Source organism: Parasteatoda tepidariorum, chromosome 2, assembly GCF_043381705.1.
Source record: "Parasteatoda tepidariorum isolate YZ-2023 chromosome 2, CAS_Ptep_4.0, whole genome shotgun sequence".
NCBI lineage: Eukaryota > Metazoa > Arthropoda > Arachnida > Araneae > Theridiidae > Parasteatoda > Parasteatoda tepidariorum.
The window spans coordinates 34,550,014-34,566,152 of NC_092205.1; the positions used below are offsets into that span (position 1 = coordinate 34,550,014).

The following is a 16,139-nucleotide window of genomic DNA, read 5'->3' on the forward strand; positions in this document are numbered from 1 at the left end:
TAACTTGCAAAACGGTGTAAAGCAATTTTAATTATCTCCATGTATTTGAAGTTCGTTGTCTTAGAAGCTATAGATTAAAAAAAAAAATTTTTTTTGGATCAAATTTCATAGCAACGAACGCAATTTTTTTTGTGACCCTGAAAGTTGTGAATTGCTATTAAATTCTTTTCAAGCGTCTGAGGAAAAATAACTGAATGAAATTTCATTTAAGATGTTCCTCAATCTGTGTCCTCTTCATTCGTTGAAAATGGCCGTAGCTTTTGTAAAGATAAAATGATTGGTCTGGCATTCTGTGTTCTCTTTTGTTCCATTTGGCTTTGAAATAACAATTACGCACAAAAGGCTGTTCTTTTTCTTAGAATATGCTTGGAATATTTATTTGTCCAAAGGGAAGAAAACTAGTTCTCGAAATTAGATATAATTTCTTTTGGTTTTTAATTTTAATTGATAAAAGTTTGAACAGTGGAGGATTTTTTTCCCCCTACTACTTTTGCCTGCTTTTTCTTGAATGAAAAACAACTCTTTTATGAATTTAACTATTTTATCTTAAACAAATTCTTCTGCTGTTAATACAGGGAAAATTATTTATTTATTTTTTAAAATATAAATAGTTTAGTTTAATATAGTTTACAGCCCAAAATTAAAATGCCACAATTCTTTTTTTTTTTTTTTCGAATGGAAAATAGCGCTGTCCCGGAGTTTTTTTTCCTTCTGCGTTCTGTTTATGATTTCTGGTGTATTTAACGCTCGCTATAGCGTGAAAGTGGAATCACTTGAATGAATTAGTTATTTAATTTTTTCGTGATTGGTGTTTGCATTTAATTTTAGAACACTGACTTAGAACTGTGAATCATTTTTTTTTCTTTTAATGATAGCGATGAGTCTCTAAATTACTGCATAGAAACTTAATAATTAGAAATTACAGAGTTCGTCATAGCAATAACAAAGCTTTTAACTGAGTTTAAATCTTGTGTTATTTATTTAATTTTATAGTTTTTTGAAGATAAGTTTTGAGTTTTTTTCAAATATAATTATATTTTTATTATACTGAATCCAGAATATTTCCAGATTCATAACAATTTTCCTTTTTGACTTGAGGTCAAATCCCTGACCACCATAAAGACCGGTCGACATCTATATCATGTACTTTAGTTCACTTCAAATGATAGCTTTTTTGTCGAAATTATTCAAATTCTTATCACCAATTTCAGACTAATCCTTTTTAAATAATCAATCACCCTGAGCTTTATATTCATACAATTCATATTAAGCACTATAACTGAGAAATGACTTTTAATTTCTTTATAAGATGGTAAGTTATACAAATATGTCAATTAAGTGCAATTGTATTAGTTTGCGTGGGTAAAAATCGTGATGTTATAAGTTCATATCTAAAATTCTCCATATAAATTACGGTAATTCCATCTAGTGGAAACTTGGATCGTAAAACTGAACCTCGCAATTAATTCATTTGTTTTCAATACCAACGTCGTATATTTTAGGGAAAGTCAGTAGTTTTCAATTAATTTCTGCTGACAGCAGCATTCTGGAAACTATTAAGTAATCAGCAATGTCGTCAACGTCACTGACTGCTATTTATCCTAACTATTCAACAATATTGCATTTCCGTGTCCAATCACTGCCATGCGAATATACCAGACAAGACAAATCCATTCCACCCGATTTGATTTTAAATTTTACCGATTGGAATTTGATTCGAACGCTTCGTTGATTAATTTATTCTCCTTATTTGATATTTCGACGAACGGGGGATGTTCTAGAATCCTTTGTGTTCGATTTATATTATTGTCCAATTCCAATATAGGCCTATATGATATGATAATCCGATATACGCCAATTGTATTGTTATTGTCAGAGCTGTAGATAAAATTAATCCTATTCCATATGCATGTATTATTTAAATGGATGTACATGTTTATGTTCTGTAATGGCTGCATCTGCGAAAAAGTTATTTTTGGGAAAATGAGTTTTATAATAAAATGCTGTAGGTTTAAATTAGTGCGACATGTTTCAGGATCTATTAAATTTTGCCATACATTAGGCAAGAATTCATGGTACTTTTGAAAGGTATTGATTACTGTTGAACTTAATTTTCACTAAGTTGAACCATAAAGCATAACAGTTAAAATTTGAAGGTATCTGAATAATATAACTCAAATCTTATTAATTTTTTCACTTTTTTATGTTATAATACACCAGGGCTCAAATTATCGTTGGTTCGAGACCAGTGAAATTTAAACCCGAGTACCATGAAATAATTATCAGTGGTCCACGGACCAGCAACCAATATAATGGGGGATGATATGCTTTTTTCTATTTTTGATTTCGTGTTTTTGTCCAAAATAGTATATTTCACCCCAATCGGAATAATATTCATTCGCTGCAGTACAATTTATCATTTGAACTCACTTTATTAACTTTTTTTTAGTGAAAAGAAAAATAAGAACGTGAAAACTGACTAGAAAAATATATACGTACTGGTAATATCTTTTAGTTTCTGGTCTTTCGTGCTAGTGACTAGATTTCTTTTAATTTCTCTGGTTAGGTCTAAGTTAATTTTTTAAAAATTTAGCTTACTAGCTTAGCTGCTGTTTGACTTTTTGGTTACAACTCTGCAATCTGAGGAACTTTGAGTTTAAATGAAAAAAAATTGTATACAATAATTTAATAAAATGTTCGAACTCGTAATCTCTGTACGTATTCAGTTATATTACATTTTATATTTGTTTCAAGCCTGACATGTTTTGCTTGTTTAGAATAACTTTGAATCTGTGGTTGGTTAAAAGTAAGAACTTACAGGGGAAAAGAATTAATTAAACCCATAGTCCATTTTCACTCATAGTTAATAAAAACCAGCCCATATGAGAAATACCACGATAGCTATTAGCTGTTATGATTATCCCTTTTGTGTTTTTAGATGTTTTCCACTCTCGCCTCTGTTCAGTGTACAGGCCACAACATCCTGTTCCAAGAAGGCAATTTTAATAGCAATTTTCCACAGCTGTCATGATGATCACTGGTTCTTTTGTAGAATCTCTTGTCCTGCTTTTGTTCCCGGGTAGCCATTAGAGAGACACCGATTCTGTAATTCGCGCCCTCTTTTTTTCCATTCCTCACCCAAATGGAATTGCTAGTGGGTTTGGTTTGGTAACATCATTCTGCCTTTTTGGAGTAAAAAAAAAAGTAGACAAAACAGAGAAAGTGGAATTTCTAGAGCATTTGTGTGGTGGTAGATACCGCCAGTTCATCCACTTTTTTTTAACCCAGCTGCAACAGCAATTCATTCCAATCTTAAGAATGGAATAAATAGTGGGCATTTCATTATGTAAGTTCTCTTTGGAAAATCTCTTGAATATATATTAGAAGGGAAAGAAAAGGAAACCGTGAGCTTTTTCATTCTGTTTTTGATGAAAACAAAAAACAAAAAAGCTTCGGCACTACAAAGCGATTATTATACTGAATCGTGGTTTCGTTTCGCTCTACTATTTGTGTTCAACTTAAATCGTCTATGGGAGATCCAGCCTGCATAGGGTCATCACTTCCAACAGCTGTATGCTTTCTTTTCGCTGTTTTTCTTTTCCCTCTTCATTTAGTGGTTGTACTACCCTCCCTTTATTTATTATTATTATTATTATGACTATGACCGTGAACTGGGTGCCCATCTGTCAAAGGTTGGCTTTTTGGATGGTCGTGTTATATATAATACTTCCTCCCCCCATTGCTTTGATATCGTTATCCACGGGAAGATAGTAAAGAGCATTGTCTAGTCCTTTGACTGACTTATTGTCCTATGTAGGCACAAAAACCGATTCTTCGCGCCGTCAGCCTGTTATTTATAAAAAGGTGATTTGTTTTGCTTGAACCCTTTTAAAATGAAACTACAACATAAGTTTGAATTGCGTTCAAAATGTATCTAAAAGATAGGCATTCCGCAGATTATTTCCTTTGGGTCATTTATTTAGCTCATGTTATTTCAATATTTATGAATGAGGTTAAATATCGACAACAATGTGTTTCTTTTACGGGTTTCGGTTGAAATATTATTTCAAAATTCAGCTTGAGGTGTAATCGTCATCGGCATGTTTCAAATTGAATTAATGCATTAAACTGTTGTTATAGTTTTCATCTCTACAGGGTGCGTAGCGTTTTTTAAAAGTGCTTAAAGGTGCTTTTTTCATTGGGTGTTTTTAAAAGGTGCTTTATTTTCCCTTTTTTAAAATGAGATTTTTCCTTTACCATGTTGATTTTCGCTATGAATTATGCAAAAAGACACAGTTCACATTGTCCTATTCAACGTTTTCACAATTAATTCAACCCCAATCTATTTCGGCGTATTGTCAGTCCGTAGCGTATGAAGACAATTGTCAAAAACAATGCCAAAAGTTTATCTTTTTCTTCTTTTTTTTTGACATGACGATTAAAACAAGATAAAACCGTCAATAGTCAAAAACTTTCCAACTCTGCCTAATTATGATATTTTTTAAAGTGCTTAAAAGGTGCTTATTTTTTGTTGAATAATTTGGTTACGCACCCTGCTCTATTATATGGAATGAAGTGAATTTTTAGTATTACGAACACTCTTGGTTAAATTATATTGCTTACGAGTATAATGTATAATAGTATATATAAGTAATGTTGTATGACGTAAAGTCTGTTTTTAATACATATTTTTAGAATTCTTGTTATAAGTAAAAAAAAAAAAGCTTTATACACACTACTAGGTCATAAAAAAATTACTTTAGCTCAAAAATCAAAATAATAATTAAAATAAAACGCTTTCAAAATCTAGGAGAATTATTATTGAGGAAGGTGAATGTAAAAAAATATAAAAACCTGAGATTGATGGTTGGAAACGTAAATATGTTTCTAATATAATCGACCTCCAATGTGTATATTTCATTTCCCTCATTTTTAATAAAAATTCTAAAAATATAAACCAAGCTAGTCATTGTGATCTTTTCACCCTTAATTTGGTAGTTTGTGATATTACGAAGAAAACTTCAATTTAGATTTACACTGAGCAAGAGAAAAATTAGTCGCGTTTGTTTCTCCAATTCGCGTGAACTGCGCCAAATGGAATGTTGATGTTTTGACAAAAGCTGGGCGTTGGAATCATTGAGGCGACAAAACCCTGGCGTGTGTTTAATTACATCCTAAGTGATTAATTGATCCAGGAAACATTCCAGATATTTTGGTTGGTTCCTCTTCCCCAATCATCTACACACATTTCATTCCATCCGTCACTGCACTCATTATCTGCATAATGGAGCTTTTAACTGGGCGCTTTACAATTAATTTTTGTGTTTACATTCGTTTTAATTAAAAATGCAAAAATTGTTTTGGCAGCCATTTGTAAAAGTTGAATATCGTCTTAGAAGAGCACAATCTTAGTGTATATTTAATGCCTTAATGATTTTTGAATCATTTTCGATGTTGTGTTGGTGTTTTAAATGTAGGCAACGTTTTGATGCATGATCTTATTCCAATGTAAAATAGTGATAGCGAGTTAATTTTCAGACGAATATTAAGTGAGTGTCTAAGCGGGATGATTATATATAACACACAAAGAAATTCTTCATTCCAGGAGAAAAAAAAGTTTTTTTGTGGATAGAATAATCACATAGGCATGGGGACTGAAGGAAAATATCTTGATTTTATTCAGTCCAATATCATTGAAAATATGAATCGTGTGTATGGCACCGAAAGTTATTTAGTTAATTCAGTCTAAATATTTTAATCCTTCTGAACATAAAATATATTTCTTTATGACATTTCTGATTAATTTTCATTATTATTTTTGTTCAACTGTTAAATTAAAATAGTTTTTGTTTTCCTTTTACAGATGTGAACCAAAAAATGTGGACTAACTCATATTCTTCGAGACATGATTCTCGTATCTGAATGCTGGAGAAAGCTGAGATCCTAAAGGGGTCTAGGAGAAAATGTCTATTGTTATTTATTCACCACTTGAAGAGGACGATGAGCAATCATCTTGTCCTCCGATCAAACAACTTCGACGAAGGAAGAGAACGATGGCCAAGACTGGAAATCAGTCTGTCTTAGTCAACGTCTTTCACACCGTGCTGCTGGCAGCATGGGCCACTAGTATATGCCATGCTCAGCATGAAGGATCTGTGGTGGCATCCTATCGAACATATAACGATTCCATCAACTTTACCCACGTCGTAGTGGACTATCAGACTGGACGTGTTTACGTTGGTGCCACCAATTGGCTCTACCAATTCAATTCCAGCCTAGATGTAGAAGCCAATGTTAGGACTGGGCCTGTAGAAGACAGTATATTCTGTTTTCCTACAGGATGTGCTGATCAGCAGCTGTCCACTATTAACAATGTGAATAAAGTGCTAGTCATAGATCGTGATGCGAATATGTTGATATCTTGTGGTAGTGTTCACCAAGGTGCATGTCAGAGACACTCTTTGCAAGACATTGGCAACCACGAGAAGCTGGTGCCTATGCCAGTGGCGGCCAATGACGAAAACTCTTCTACTTATGCCTTCATCGGACCTGCGCGATACTCGGGTTTATTACAAACCAGGGTCTTATATGTGGCTACCACGAATAGCCGCCTGGGGCCTTACAGGGACGTCGTACCAGCCATTTGCAGTCGAAGTTTGGAGAGCAGCAAACTGTTCACCATCATCGAGCGCTCCTTTTCGTCCATCGCGCGCGTTGATGTAAGTTTTCACCTTCGCGATTATTACCTTGTGAACTACGTTTTCGGTTTTGATTCCGGTGACTACGTGTACTACGCTACCGTGCAGCGCAAGTCCCATCTAAGAGCCCTGGAGGAATGGGGCTACATAACTAGACTGTCTCGCGTTTGTGTGTCCGATGTAGGTTACGACACTTACACGGAAGTGACGTTGCAGTGTGTTGGTGAAGATGGTACGGATTTTAATCTTCTGCAGGATGCTAGTGTTATCAAAGCGGTGGGTGATTTGGCCGCAGATTTGAGAGTGGACCCGGGATCAGACGTGTTGGTTGGAGTGTTTGCTGCGAGTAAAGACCACACGACTCGACCCGGTGCCCACTCTGCTGTGTGTGTTTATTCCTTATCAGAAATAGAGCAGAGATTTACTGAAAATATTCACATGTGTTATAATGGAAGTGTGCTAACCAGAGATATGGATTATATTGCTGGCAGTATTAACCAGTGCCCTGAACCAGGGGTAAGTTAAGCTTTACTTTTTTACTTTCAATCTAGATTATTAATTAGTAAACTACTTTTTTATATGGAAAAATTTTATGTTCAAAACTTATTACAAATTTTTTTAAACCTAATTTTAACTATATATACTTGAAGATTGAACGAAGATAAAGCTTGTGTCAGGATTTTTTTAAGACCTCGAAACTCTTCATCTCGAAACACATACGGTTGTTTTTTATAATCTTGTATTTGGTTCCCAGTGGTGAAGTATGATTGTCTTATCGTGTTGTAGTTATTCAGAATCCACTTGTTGCGTTCATAGCTGTAAAAAATCCACACATAATTAGACAATTAGGGGTTTGGTGTGCAGATCAGAAATCAGATGATCGCTATTCTAATCTAAACTGTGGTAGTGTAGCTTTGCCTGTATTGGCGTTATCATTTAGTTCACCGATCATTTGGTTCATAATGGCAATTTGCGCCTCTTCATAAAAATTCATATCAGAAAAGCGGTTCATTTACAATATTCTATATCGTAAAAGCAGAACCTTTACAAAATTACATATAATTAATGGACGACAACGTGAGTGTTGTATCGATAACGAAGGTCAATGACAATTTTTTTTTATTTCACCAAATAAAAGAATTTAAAAAAAAAATCCTAGAAAAAATGAGGAAAACCCTTCCCCCTGTGAAAAAACCCTTTGAATTTACCTCCACTATGAATAAAACATAGATAGGGATCTTCTGACTAAATTAACTTATGACATTAAAAAAAAAAAAATGTAGTATCTTTATATTGCTTAAAATTGTATATTAGTATCGTATTTTATATTTTGTAATTTAATCAGAAAATATTGTGTATACCTATAGTTAAAAAATAAAAAAAAATCTGTTGTTTGCTTGACAAAGGATATTAGTGCAATTTTATTTCTAGAATCGGACATTTTAGGCAGATGTAGGGGGAGATTTTCTTCTCAATAACTAGAAATCTCTTTAAATTCCCCATAATATTTGAGAAAATATCTCTCAAAAAATATTCAGAAATGTTCATCACTTGTTATGAATTAAAACCACGGAGGCTCAAGGTATATAGCGTTCTCCTGTCAATGACGTGACTCAGGTTCGAATCCAAGCGATGGTTAGTCGAAACGAATTCTGCACCCAGCTCGCACCGACAACTGTGCTGACGTAAAATATCCTCAGTAACAGACGAATCATAGGTCACAGTTCCTTTGCCATACTAACAGTGGGAGATTTTCGCGATTTTCCTCTCCACGTAAGGCAAATTTCTCTCATTGCTGGATCCAAGATTTCCCTTGTCTTCTGGATTGAGTTCAAAATTACAAAGCCACGGAGTTGTACAGTGGTAGTAGTAAACTTAGAATTCGATCGGCTGTCATTAAATAAAATCATTATCGATTTAAATTCATTAAAGGTAAAAATAGAAAAAATATTATTCTTTTTACAGATATTGAGCAGATTTAATTTTTTTCTTTCGATATGAGTGAAATTTAGACTACTAGCATAAATGAGTATTTATAACAGTATATTTTATAATAATTGTTTTTTTTTTATTATTATAAATGCTGTATAATTGTATACTGCTGGTATAACTGTGTATTTCAGTTCCCCCCCTCAAAAATTGGACGCTTGCGAAGCAACCCATACTTGCGCATTGTAACTACTGTCTTAAGTTCAACAACGTAATCTTATAATTTTTTGCACAAATTCACAAAAGCAGGACCCTGGTTGAAAGAATGTGACTTAACGCTTATTTTATATTCACAATTTATGAATAATTTTTTCACAATTTTACAAAAACAGGATGTTTTACAAAATATCTGGACAGACCCCTGCTAAATGAAATAAGTTTTTTTTAATGATTTGCTTGTGTCAAATCATAGCTGAAATGAATTTCCCATATTCAATTAACTTAGCTTATAAAAAATAAAAAAATGTGGTAGTTCTTTAAGCATTGCTGCAGTAGTATGGAGATCGGAGAAGGGGTCTGTCATCAATGTGTTAAAAAGCTTAAAATGTGTTTCGTCTTATGTTAGTCATTCACCGTTTGGGTGACCTAAGTTCAAGGATGTCAAAGACATCGAAAACATTTTTTCTTCCATGAATGGAATGGCGACTTCCATCTAGTCTATTCATTAATTCTGTTATTCAAAACGGAGGTTCCATATTTTTTCGTTTCCTTATTTTTCCGAACGCACCGTGACAAAAGACGAAATTGTATCAAAGAACAACCGTATCTTTGTCAACAGGCATTTATATTTATTCGAAACGGCTGAGTTCGCCATTTATTAAATCATTCCATTGTTTTCTGGGATTCCCTGTTTCGATGTCTTTTGTTCTGCGCTAGAAGTCTTGATAATAAGTCTGGAATCTCTCCTATTCCATACCAACAAATAACTTTGTTTTGTTGGTGCTGAGGAAAAAAAAACCCTACAAAATAAATATAATAAATAGGAAATAAATAAATAAACTAATCTCATTGGGTTATATCTTGAGCTCCGTTGCATCATTATTTGCCATTTCATCTTGTTCTCGTTGCTTATATGGATTGTTATTGCTTTCTTGTGCAACAAGTTAGAGAGGTATACGAACGCTGACATTGTGTTTGAAAGCGTGTTGTTTCATATTTTATATTTCTTGTGAGAATTACTGGGTTTTCGCTGAACACTAAATGTTAATTTTATAGATAGTGAAATGCGTTATGAAATTTCGAACGCTAAAAATTTTTTCCACAAATTTCCGTTATTTTTTTCAATTTATTGACTTATAACTTAAGAAAATCAATTGGCACTTTTTTTTAGTTTCGTTGTTGATATGGAATTGTAACGAGTTTAATGAGTATTCTATATCTATTTAACTTCATCGGCTAACTGATATTTATAATTTTTCAAATTTGTTGATCTATGATTATTTTTATGAATGTCAGTTATTTCTTTTCCTTCAATTATCAGTCATTTTCTTTTTTACATTTATAAATAAACGTTATTTTTGCAAAATTTTTTTTTTTAAAAAGTTCTTTTATTTAATGCAAAAATGCAGAAGTTCAGTGGTGTAAATTATAAAATAAACAATAATTGACACAATGAAATAATTATCTACGGCTAAGATAATAATTTGATAACATTTCGATAAAAATCTTCTAAGATCTATAATTATCTTTCTTCCTATTTACTTATTCGTGTTATTACCACTTGTAATCCCATTTTCTGACCATGCGATAAAATATTCCCAATTAAAATTAGTAGCAAATTATTTTTTACATTTTTTCGTATCACAAGATTTGGGTTGATATGCCCATTAACCAGGTTAGTCAGCAATGCAACCACTAAATTAATATTTCTATTTCTTAATTTTTTTATACGTTGAGTTCAGTTAAGGTTGTTATCCACTCAAAGAAAAAAAAACCTAAATTTTAGCGACGCAACTTATCACTTTTATTTATTTTTCATACCATAAAATAATGAGTTTGTTATTTGCATAATTCCAAAATGAAGTAAATATTTTAAAAATAAAATGTACTCATCATAATTTTACTGAGCAGTGCCATTACATAGACTTTAAAATGAATTAAAATCTTTGTTTCGTTTCAAATATCTTTTTGTTAAATTGAATCAAATTGTCTCAATTTTTATTTGATGCTGAGAATATTTACATTTAACTTCTTTTATCCAACGGCCGGTTTGTCAGCATTTGCTGTCTCAAGCAGCTCTATCCGTCCTATTAGAAATGAGCTCGAATTCGCTTTTGGAATTCCAAACCCGCCTGAACCAGTAAAATTTTAATCCGAATCCGAGTTCGATAAAGGTCAAATTTTGTGATCTTAAGGCTTTGGGCAAGGAAATTAGTAAATTTAAAACTTTTCTATCACCAACGTGTGAAAGAAAAAGCGAAGAGAAAAACTTAACTAACTGAAACTCCAAGATGACTAAAATTAAAATTGAAAACGAAAATTTTAAATATTAAAGTAAATAAAAGTACTTTCCCAATTAGTGCTAACCTCACAAAATAAAAGCACCGAACGAAAGAAAGCCGAACGCTGAAATTTTTATACCTTATAAAGTGAACATTTTGTATACTTAATAACAAAGACAAAAGTTTGCTTTAAAAGTTCTAAAAAGAGTTTATCAAAATTTTATCCTGAATCTGAGCTTCGGATTTGAGCTGAGCCCCAAAGTATCCGTTGCCCGTACCCTCTATCGATTAAAATTTTTTATTTTACTTATTATTTTTATTTATCATTTTATTTATTTATTATTATTTATTTATCATTATTTTATTTATTATTTTTATTTATTTATCATTATTTTATTTATTATTTTTATTTATTTATCATTTTATTTATTTATTTTTTATTTATTTATCATTTTATTTATTTATTATTTTATTTTTTGTTAAGAATTATTTTAATTTTTGTTCCAATTCTAGTGAATATTATTATCCAGATAATAATAAATACTGCATAATCTTTACTTTTCATGAACTTGAAAATCTTAATCTATCAAATCATATTTTTTTCAAGTACGTTAAAAGCACTAAATATGTAAGGAATTTCTCAAAAAAATACGACTTTAGAAAAAAAAAGAATTTGGTCATGACATATGTTAATATAAATTTATCTCAATCAATTAACTGCTCCTTTTATTTTAATTGAACCTAATATCAAACTACTTAAAAATAATCATTAATTCATTAACTATCGTGACTTCAAAACGTAAAAAAGAAATCCTTGTGTCACTAACTTCACTGCTGTTAGTTTTATGGCTTAATTTTATTACTACATTAATTGTACTTTGACATGAAACTTGTAAAAAAAAAAAGCTTTTTTATTTTTATTTTACTATATGTTTTCTTTTTTATAATCATAAAAAGTGGCCATGAATACGTAGGTTTTATTACTTTTCGTGTGTGATAAGCTTTTTTAATGTTTATCACAACTTGCTTTACTAAATTTCCTGCATTTTTTAAATAGTTTTTCACGAATATCGAGGATTAATCGAAAATTAAAAATAAAACTATCTTCAAATTAATGTTCGTGTCCTTCTTTCGTATGATTTCTAAATATTAGGTAGTTTTGCTCCCAAATACGTTAGCTTGCTGTATTATATTTAATTAGCGAAACACAACTGTAATTAAACACCTGCTTGTATATTTACTTAATTTTTATGGGCCAAGGAGGGCAGATGTTTAACTTTTTCTTTGTTCTCGAACCATGCTACGCTGTACTTATAAAATGATTTTATGTTAATTAAATGCGTGGTTTCATTTTACATCATGTTGATTATTAAAATTAGTAGCTGAAAATTCGCTGTTTTTAGCTCTGTTTTGATTTATTTAACTTAGATATAAAATATCATCTCTCATGTTTGTGAGAGAGAGGTTTAATCTTGGAATTAAAATTTTGACTTTTTCTCTTTGACTTCTTGGAATCAATATTTTGACTATTTTCGACTTGCTAGAGTGCTTGAACCTTTTCCAGAGCACCGTGCATGAGAGTTTCAATCGTTTCCAAAACGTTAGCAGCATTAATATTCTTTTAAGAGGTTATTAATTGTCAATCTAAATTTCTACCATTTTTCGACTAGTAAAGAATGTTTAAAAACTGGTTTTCCGTGTACTGGATGGCATTACAATCTTAAAAAAAACTAACAGACGCAAAATTGAAAAGAAGAAATAATAATAAAATAAAAATTTTTTAATAACTGCGCTAAACATGTAGACTAAAAATTGTAAAATAATTATTGAAAATGTCATGAAAATTATATTGTTTATTTTTTATGTGAAAAAAGATGGAAATAAAGAAATTTTCGAAACTTATTTTTTAACTTATTTATTGAAATTCTGACTCTTGTTTTTAATGGCGATCTCTTTATATCCCTATTAAAATATTCCTAGCACAATTTTGAGTTTAATTATTACTTACCTAAAAATACCAACTCTTCCACTTTTTTTATGTGTATAGCACAATTTGGTTGAAGTACATTTCGTCGTTAATAATTTTTTTGCCGACCTCTTTTCAAAATTTTAGAGCTTTAATGGCTTTTTACGATATTTTAAAGCCCTATTGCGCTTTCAACAATATTTTACTACCAATTAAATGATATTTCAGTCTTACGAAGCCTTGTTTAACGATGTTTTTTTAGCCTTGTGTTTCTTTTTTTTTAGTCATTGTTACACATACAATAAGAAATTTAATTTTTTTTTAAATAAATAGAAACTTGAGCAAATGATTAGTATATGATACACTCAGGATTTACGATTTGGCCGGCGGACTTAGAAGGGCGATTGTACCATATTTTAAATTTTTTGGTTTCGCATAATCTAATATTTTTATGTGCGAGTATACATTACATTGTATATTTTATTTCATAAAACTAATTTCTTTAATTTAACTTTATTTTTCCTGTAAAGTTAATGTACAAAAATATTTTAATTTTCAAGTACTAGCGTGCCGGTTTTTATATTTGCAACAATTTTCAAAATCGGGTCAAGACCGTATTTGTTGTGGGGACTAAAATTTTACTCAGCCTTCATTTAAAACATGCTTTTTATTTTATTTACATATGTATCAAGTATTTTTATTCTATGAAGCATTGTATATTTTATTATTAAATTCATTGTTTCAAACTTTTTTTTAATCGCTAAAAATTTTTTTCACATAAAAAAGTTTTATCATTTAGTGTAAGTATTTAAGTTAATACTAAAAAATATTTTTTTTTATTAAAAATTTATTTGTATAATAGTTCTGCAAATAAAGCACAAGAAAAGTGTTTTCTGAGTATATTTTATAATTAACGTCGCAATAATTATTATTTTTTCTTTTTTGTGTTTCAATTGTAGTTTAAATGGATTTTACTGAATGTTATAATATTTCATAGATATTTGGCACTTATAAAGGTTTGATGTAAAAAAAGTTCTCGAGTTAATATTGATTAAGTCCTGTCTGATAAATAATTGCCTTTATAAATATCTAATTGATCTAAAACGTAACATTAATTAATATTGCTGTAGATAATTTAAGTCTGTATTATCCAAAGAGGCCTCTTTTCTCTAATTTTTTTTTATTCTATTTAATTTATCCTAGTTGAAAACTGGTTCTTCTTACCAGCTAAAAAAATAGTAAATAATTACTAAATGGGTATTTATTAACACTGCGAAATTATGTGTAAAATAAAAAGGCATTCTCTTTTAAAACTTATGCCATTTACTAATTTAAAAGAAAAAAAAATTTCTCGTAGAATTTTTTTGACCCGATGAATTGGACTTTCTTTATACAGAATTGTAAGCAAAAATAAAATGTAAAAAATTACAAAGGGGCAAAGAGTATGATACCTACGCGTAGGTAAATTACAACAATCAGGGATACAGGATAGCAGCATGATAAATGAAATAGTTTAAAATGTAATGGTATACCAGACACTGTTTTGAAAAGATTTTTTTTTTTAAAAATGAATCGTAAGCAATTTTTTAAAATAAAATTAAAATTTTAAAAAATTAAATTTTTTATGAAAAAAAATTTCAAATCTTTTTAGAAAGTTATGTTATTGCATTTATGCGTTTACTTTCTTCCCAGCTACAAATTTTAATCAAAAATCACATTTTCTGTCATTATTTATAAACTCGGTCGCATGAGATTTACAAAGAAAAAAAACTATCGAGTGTAAATTATTCGATAATTTTCTTTTAATAGTGAGAAAGGCGTCTACTGTCGCATTGCTTTTTTTTTAGTGTTGTTATATTAATCAGTAGCAATCTTGCGTCATTGTCGGATAATTTCCTGCCAAGTTTGAAACTTATGCGTCATTCTGGTTTTGAATTCTTGATGATGTTCCTTTTAGGTAGAATCTAATATACGGTTATGGTTACAATCGAGATGAACATAAGTAACGTTATTGTATAAATATCACCCTATATTTGTCAGTATTTCTTAGCCGCATTATTTAAAATTTATAAACGTAATTTTTTTTTCTTCTTTAAATGATAAATATATGCACTTTAGCTATCAGCTATATTTCAATATTATGCGCGTTATATTTTAATCTGATTTTTTTAAAAAACGTGATTGACTATATGATACTTGGTTATAATACTTAAAATAAAAATGCTTCGATATTACATATTAAATTGTTTAAATATTTTATTCAGCTTATAGGTTCCTAACACCTGACTTCGTTTACAATGTAGCTTTTTTTTGTTACCTAATTGTGTTTGTCGTGGTATTGCGCTTGTGGGATTAAACTACACTCGACCAACAAGTTTTTTCTTATTGTTGTTATTGCATTTTGAATAATATACGTGAAATATTTACTGAATAAATGTAAATTATGTTCTGTTAGTGAACTACAGGAAGTTTAAACTGCATTAAAGTTAACAAAAAAAAATTTAATTGTAATTGATTAAAATTATGTATGGTATCTTGAGTTTAACAATCACGCGAATCGGTTTTATATTATTACTAGGTTTCTACACCTCCTGCTTGATTTCCCTCACCAACCCCTGGAAAAGCTTTAGCATTCGGATTGGTAGTCTGATCTTATTAACGTACTGTGCTAGTACATAGACCAAGACTGTTCGATGCTTCGACATTACTATCACTGCAAACTAATACGTCCTAAGTTATTGAACTCAGTGACTTAAACATAAGTTCTGAAATAGATATTTAACTTTCTAAAAAAGTACATAATACTATTTATTTTCTTCTAAAAAATGAAATAAATCTTCTAAAGCTATTTAAATTGTTTTTATAACATTAATAAATACTTTAAATGATATTTATCAAACACATAGTGCTCTCTATTATTTACACAATTATATTCTGATGATGCTACTTAACTCGGAATGTCTGATAAAAATATTTTTTCTAAGTATGGGTTATACGTACATTCAGTTATATGTTATAGGTTATATGTTCAGCTTACTGTGACTT

At 30.4% G+C, this 16,139-nt stretch overlaps 1 protein-coding gene across 1 annotated transcript in view; it reads left to right on the forward strand.

Moving 5' to 3' along the window:
• LOC107443647 (plexin-B) overlaps window positions 1–16,139 on the forward strand; it is a 78,676-nt gene that overhangs the window by 23,998 nt on the left and 38,539 nt on the right. Inside the window, exon 2 of the mRNA XM_043049925.2 lies at window positions 5,864–7,214. Coding sequence (XP_042905859.1) covers window positions 5,964–7,214 — 1,251 coding nt within the window. The 5' untranslated portion in view covers window positions 5,864–5,963. The remainder of the gene's footprint in view (window positions 1–5,863; window positions 7,215–16,139) is intronic.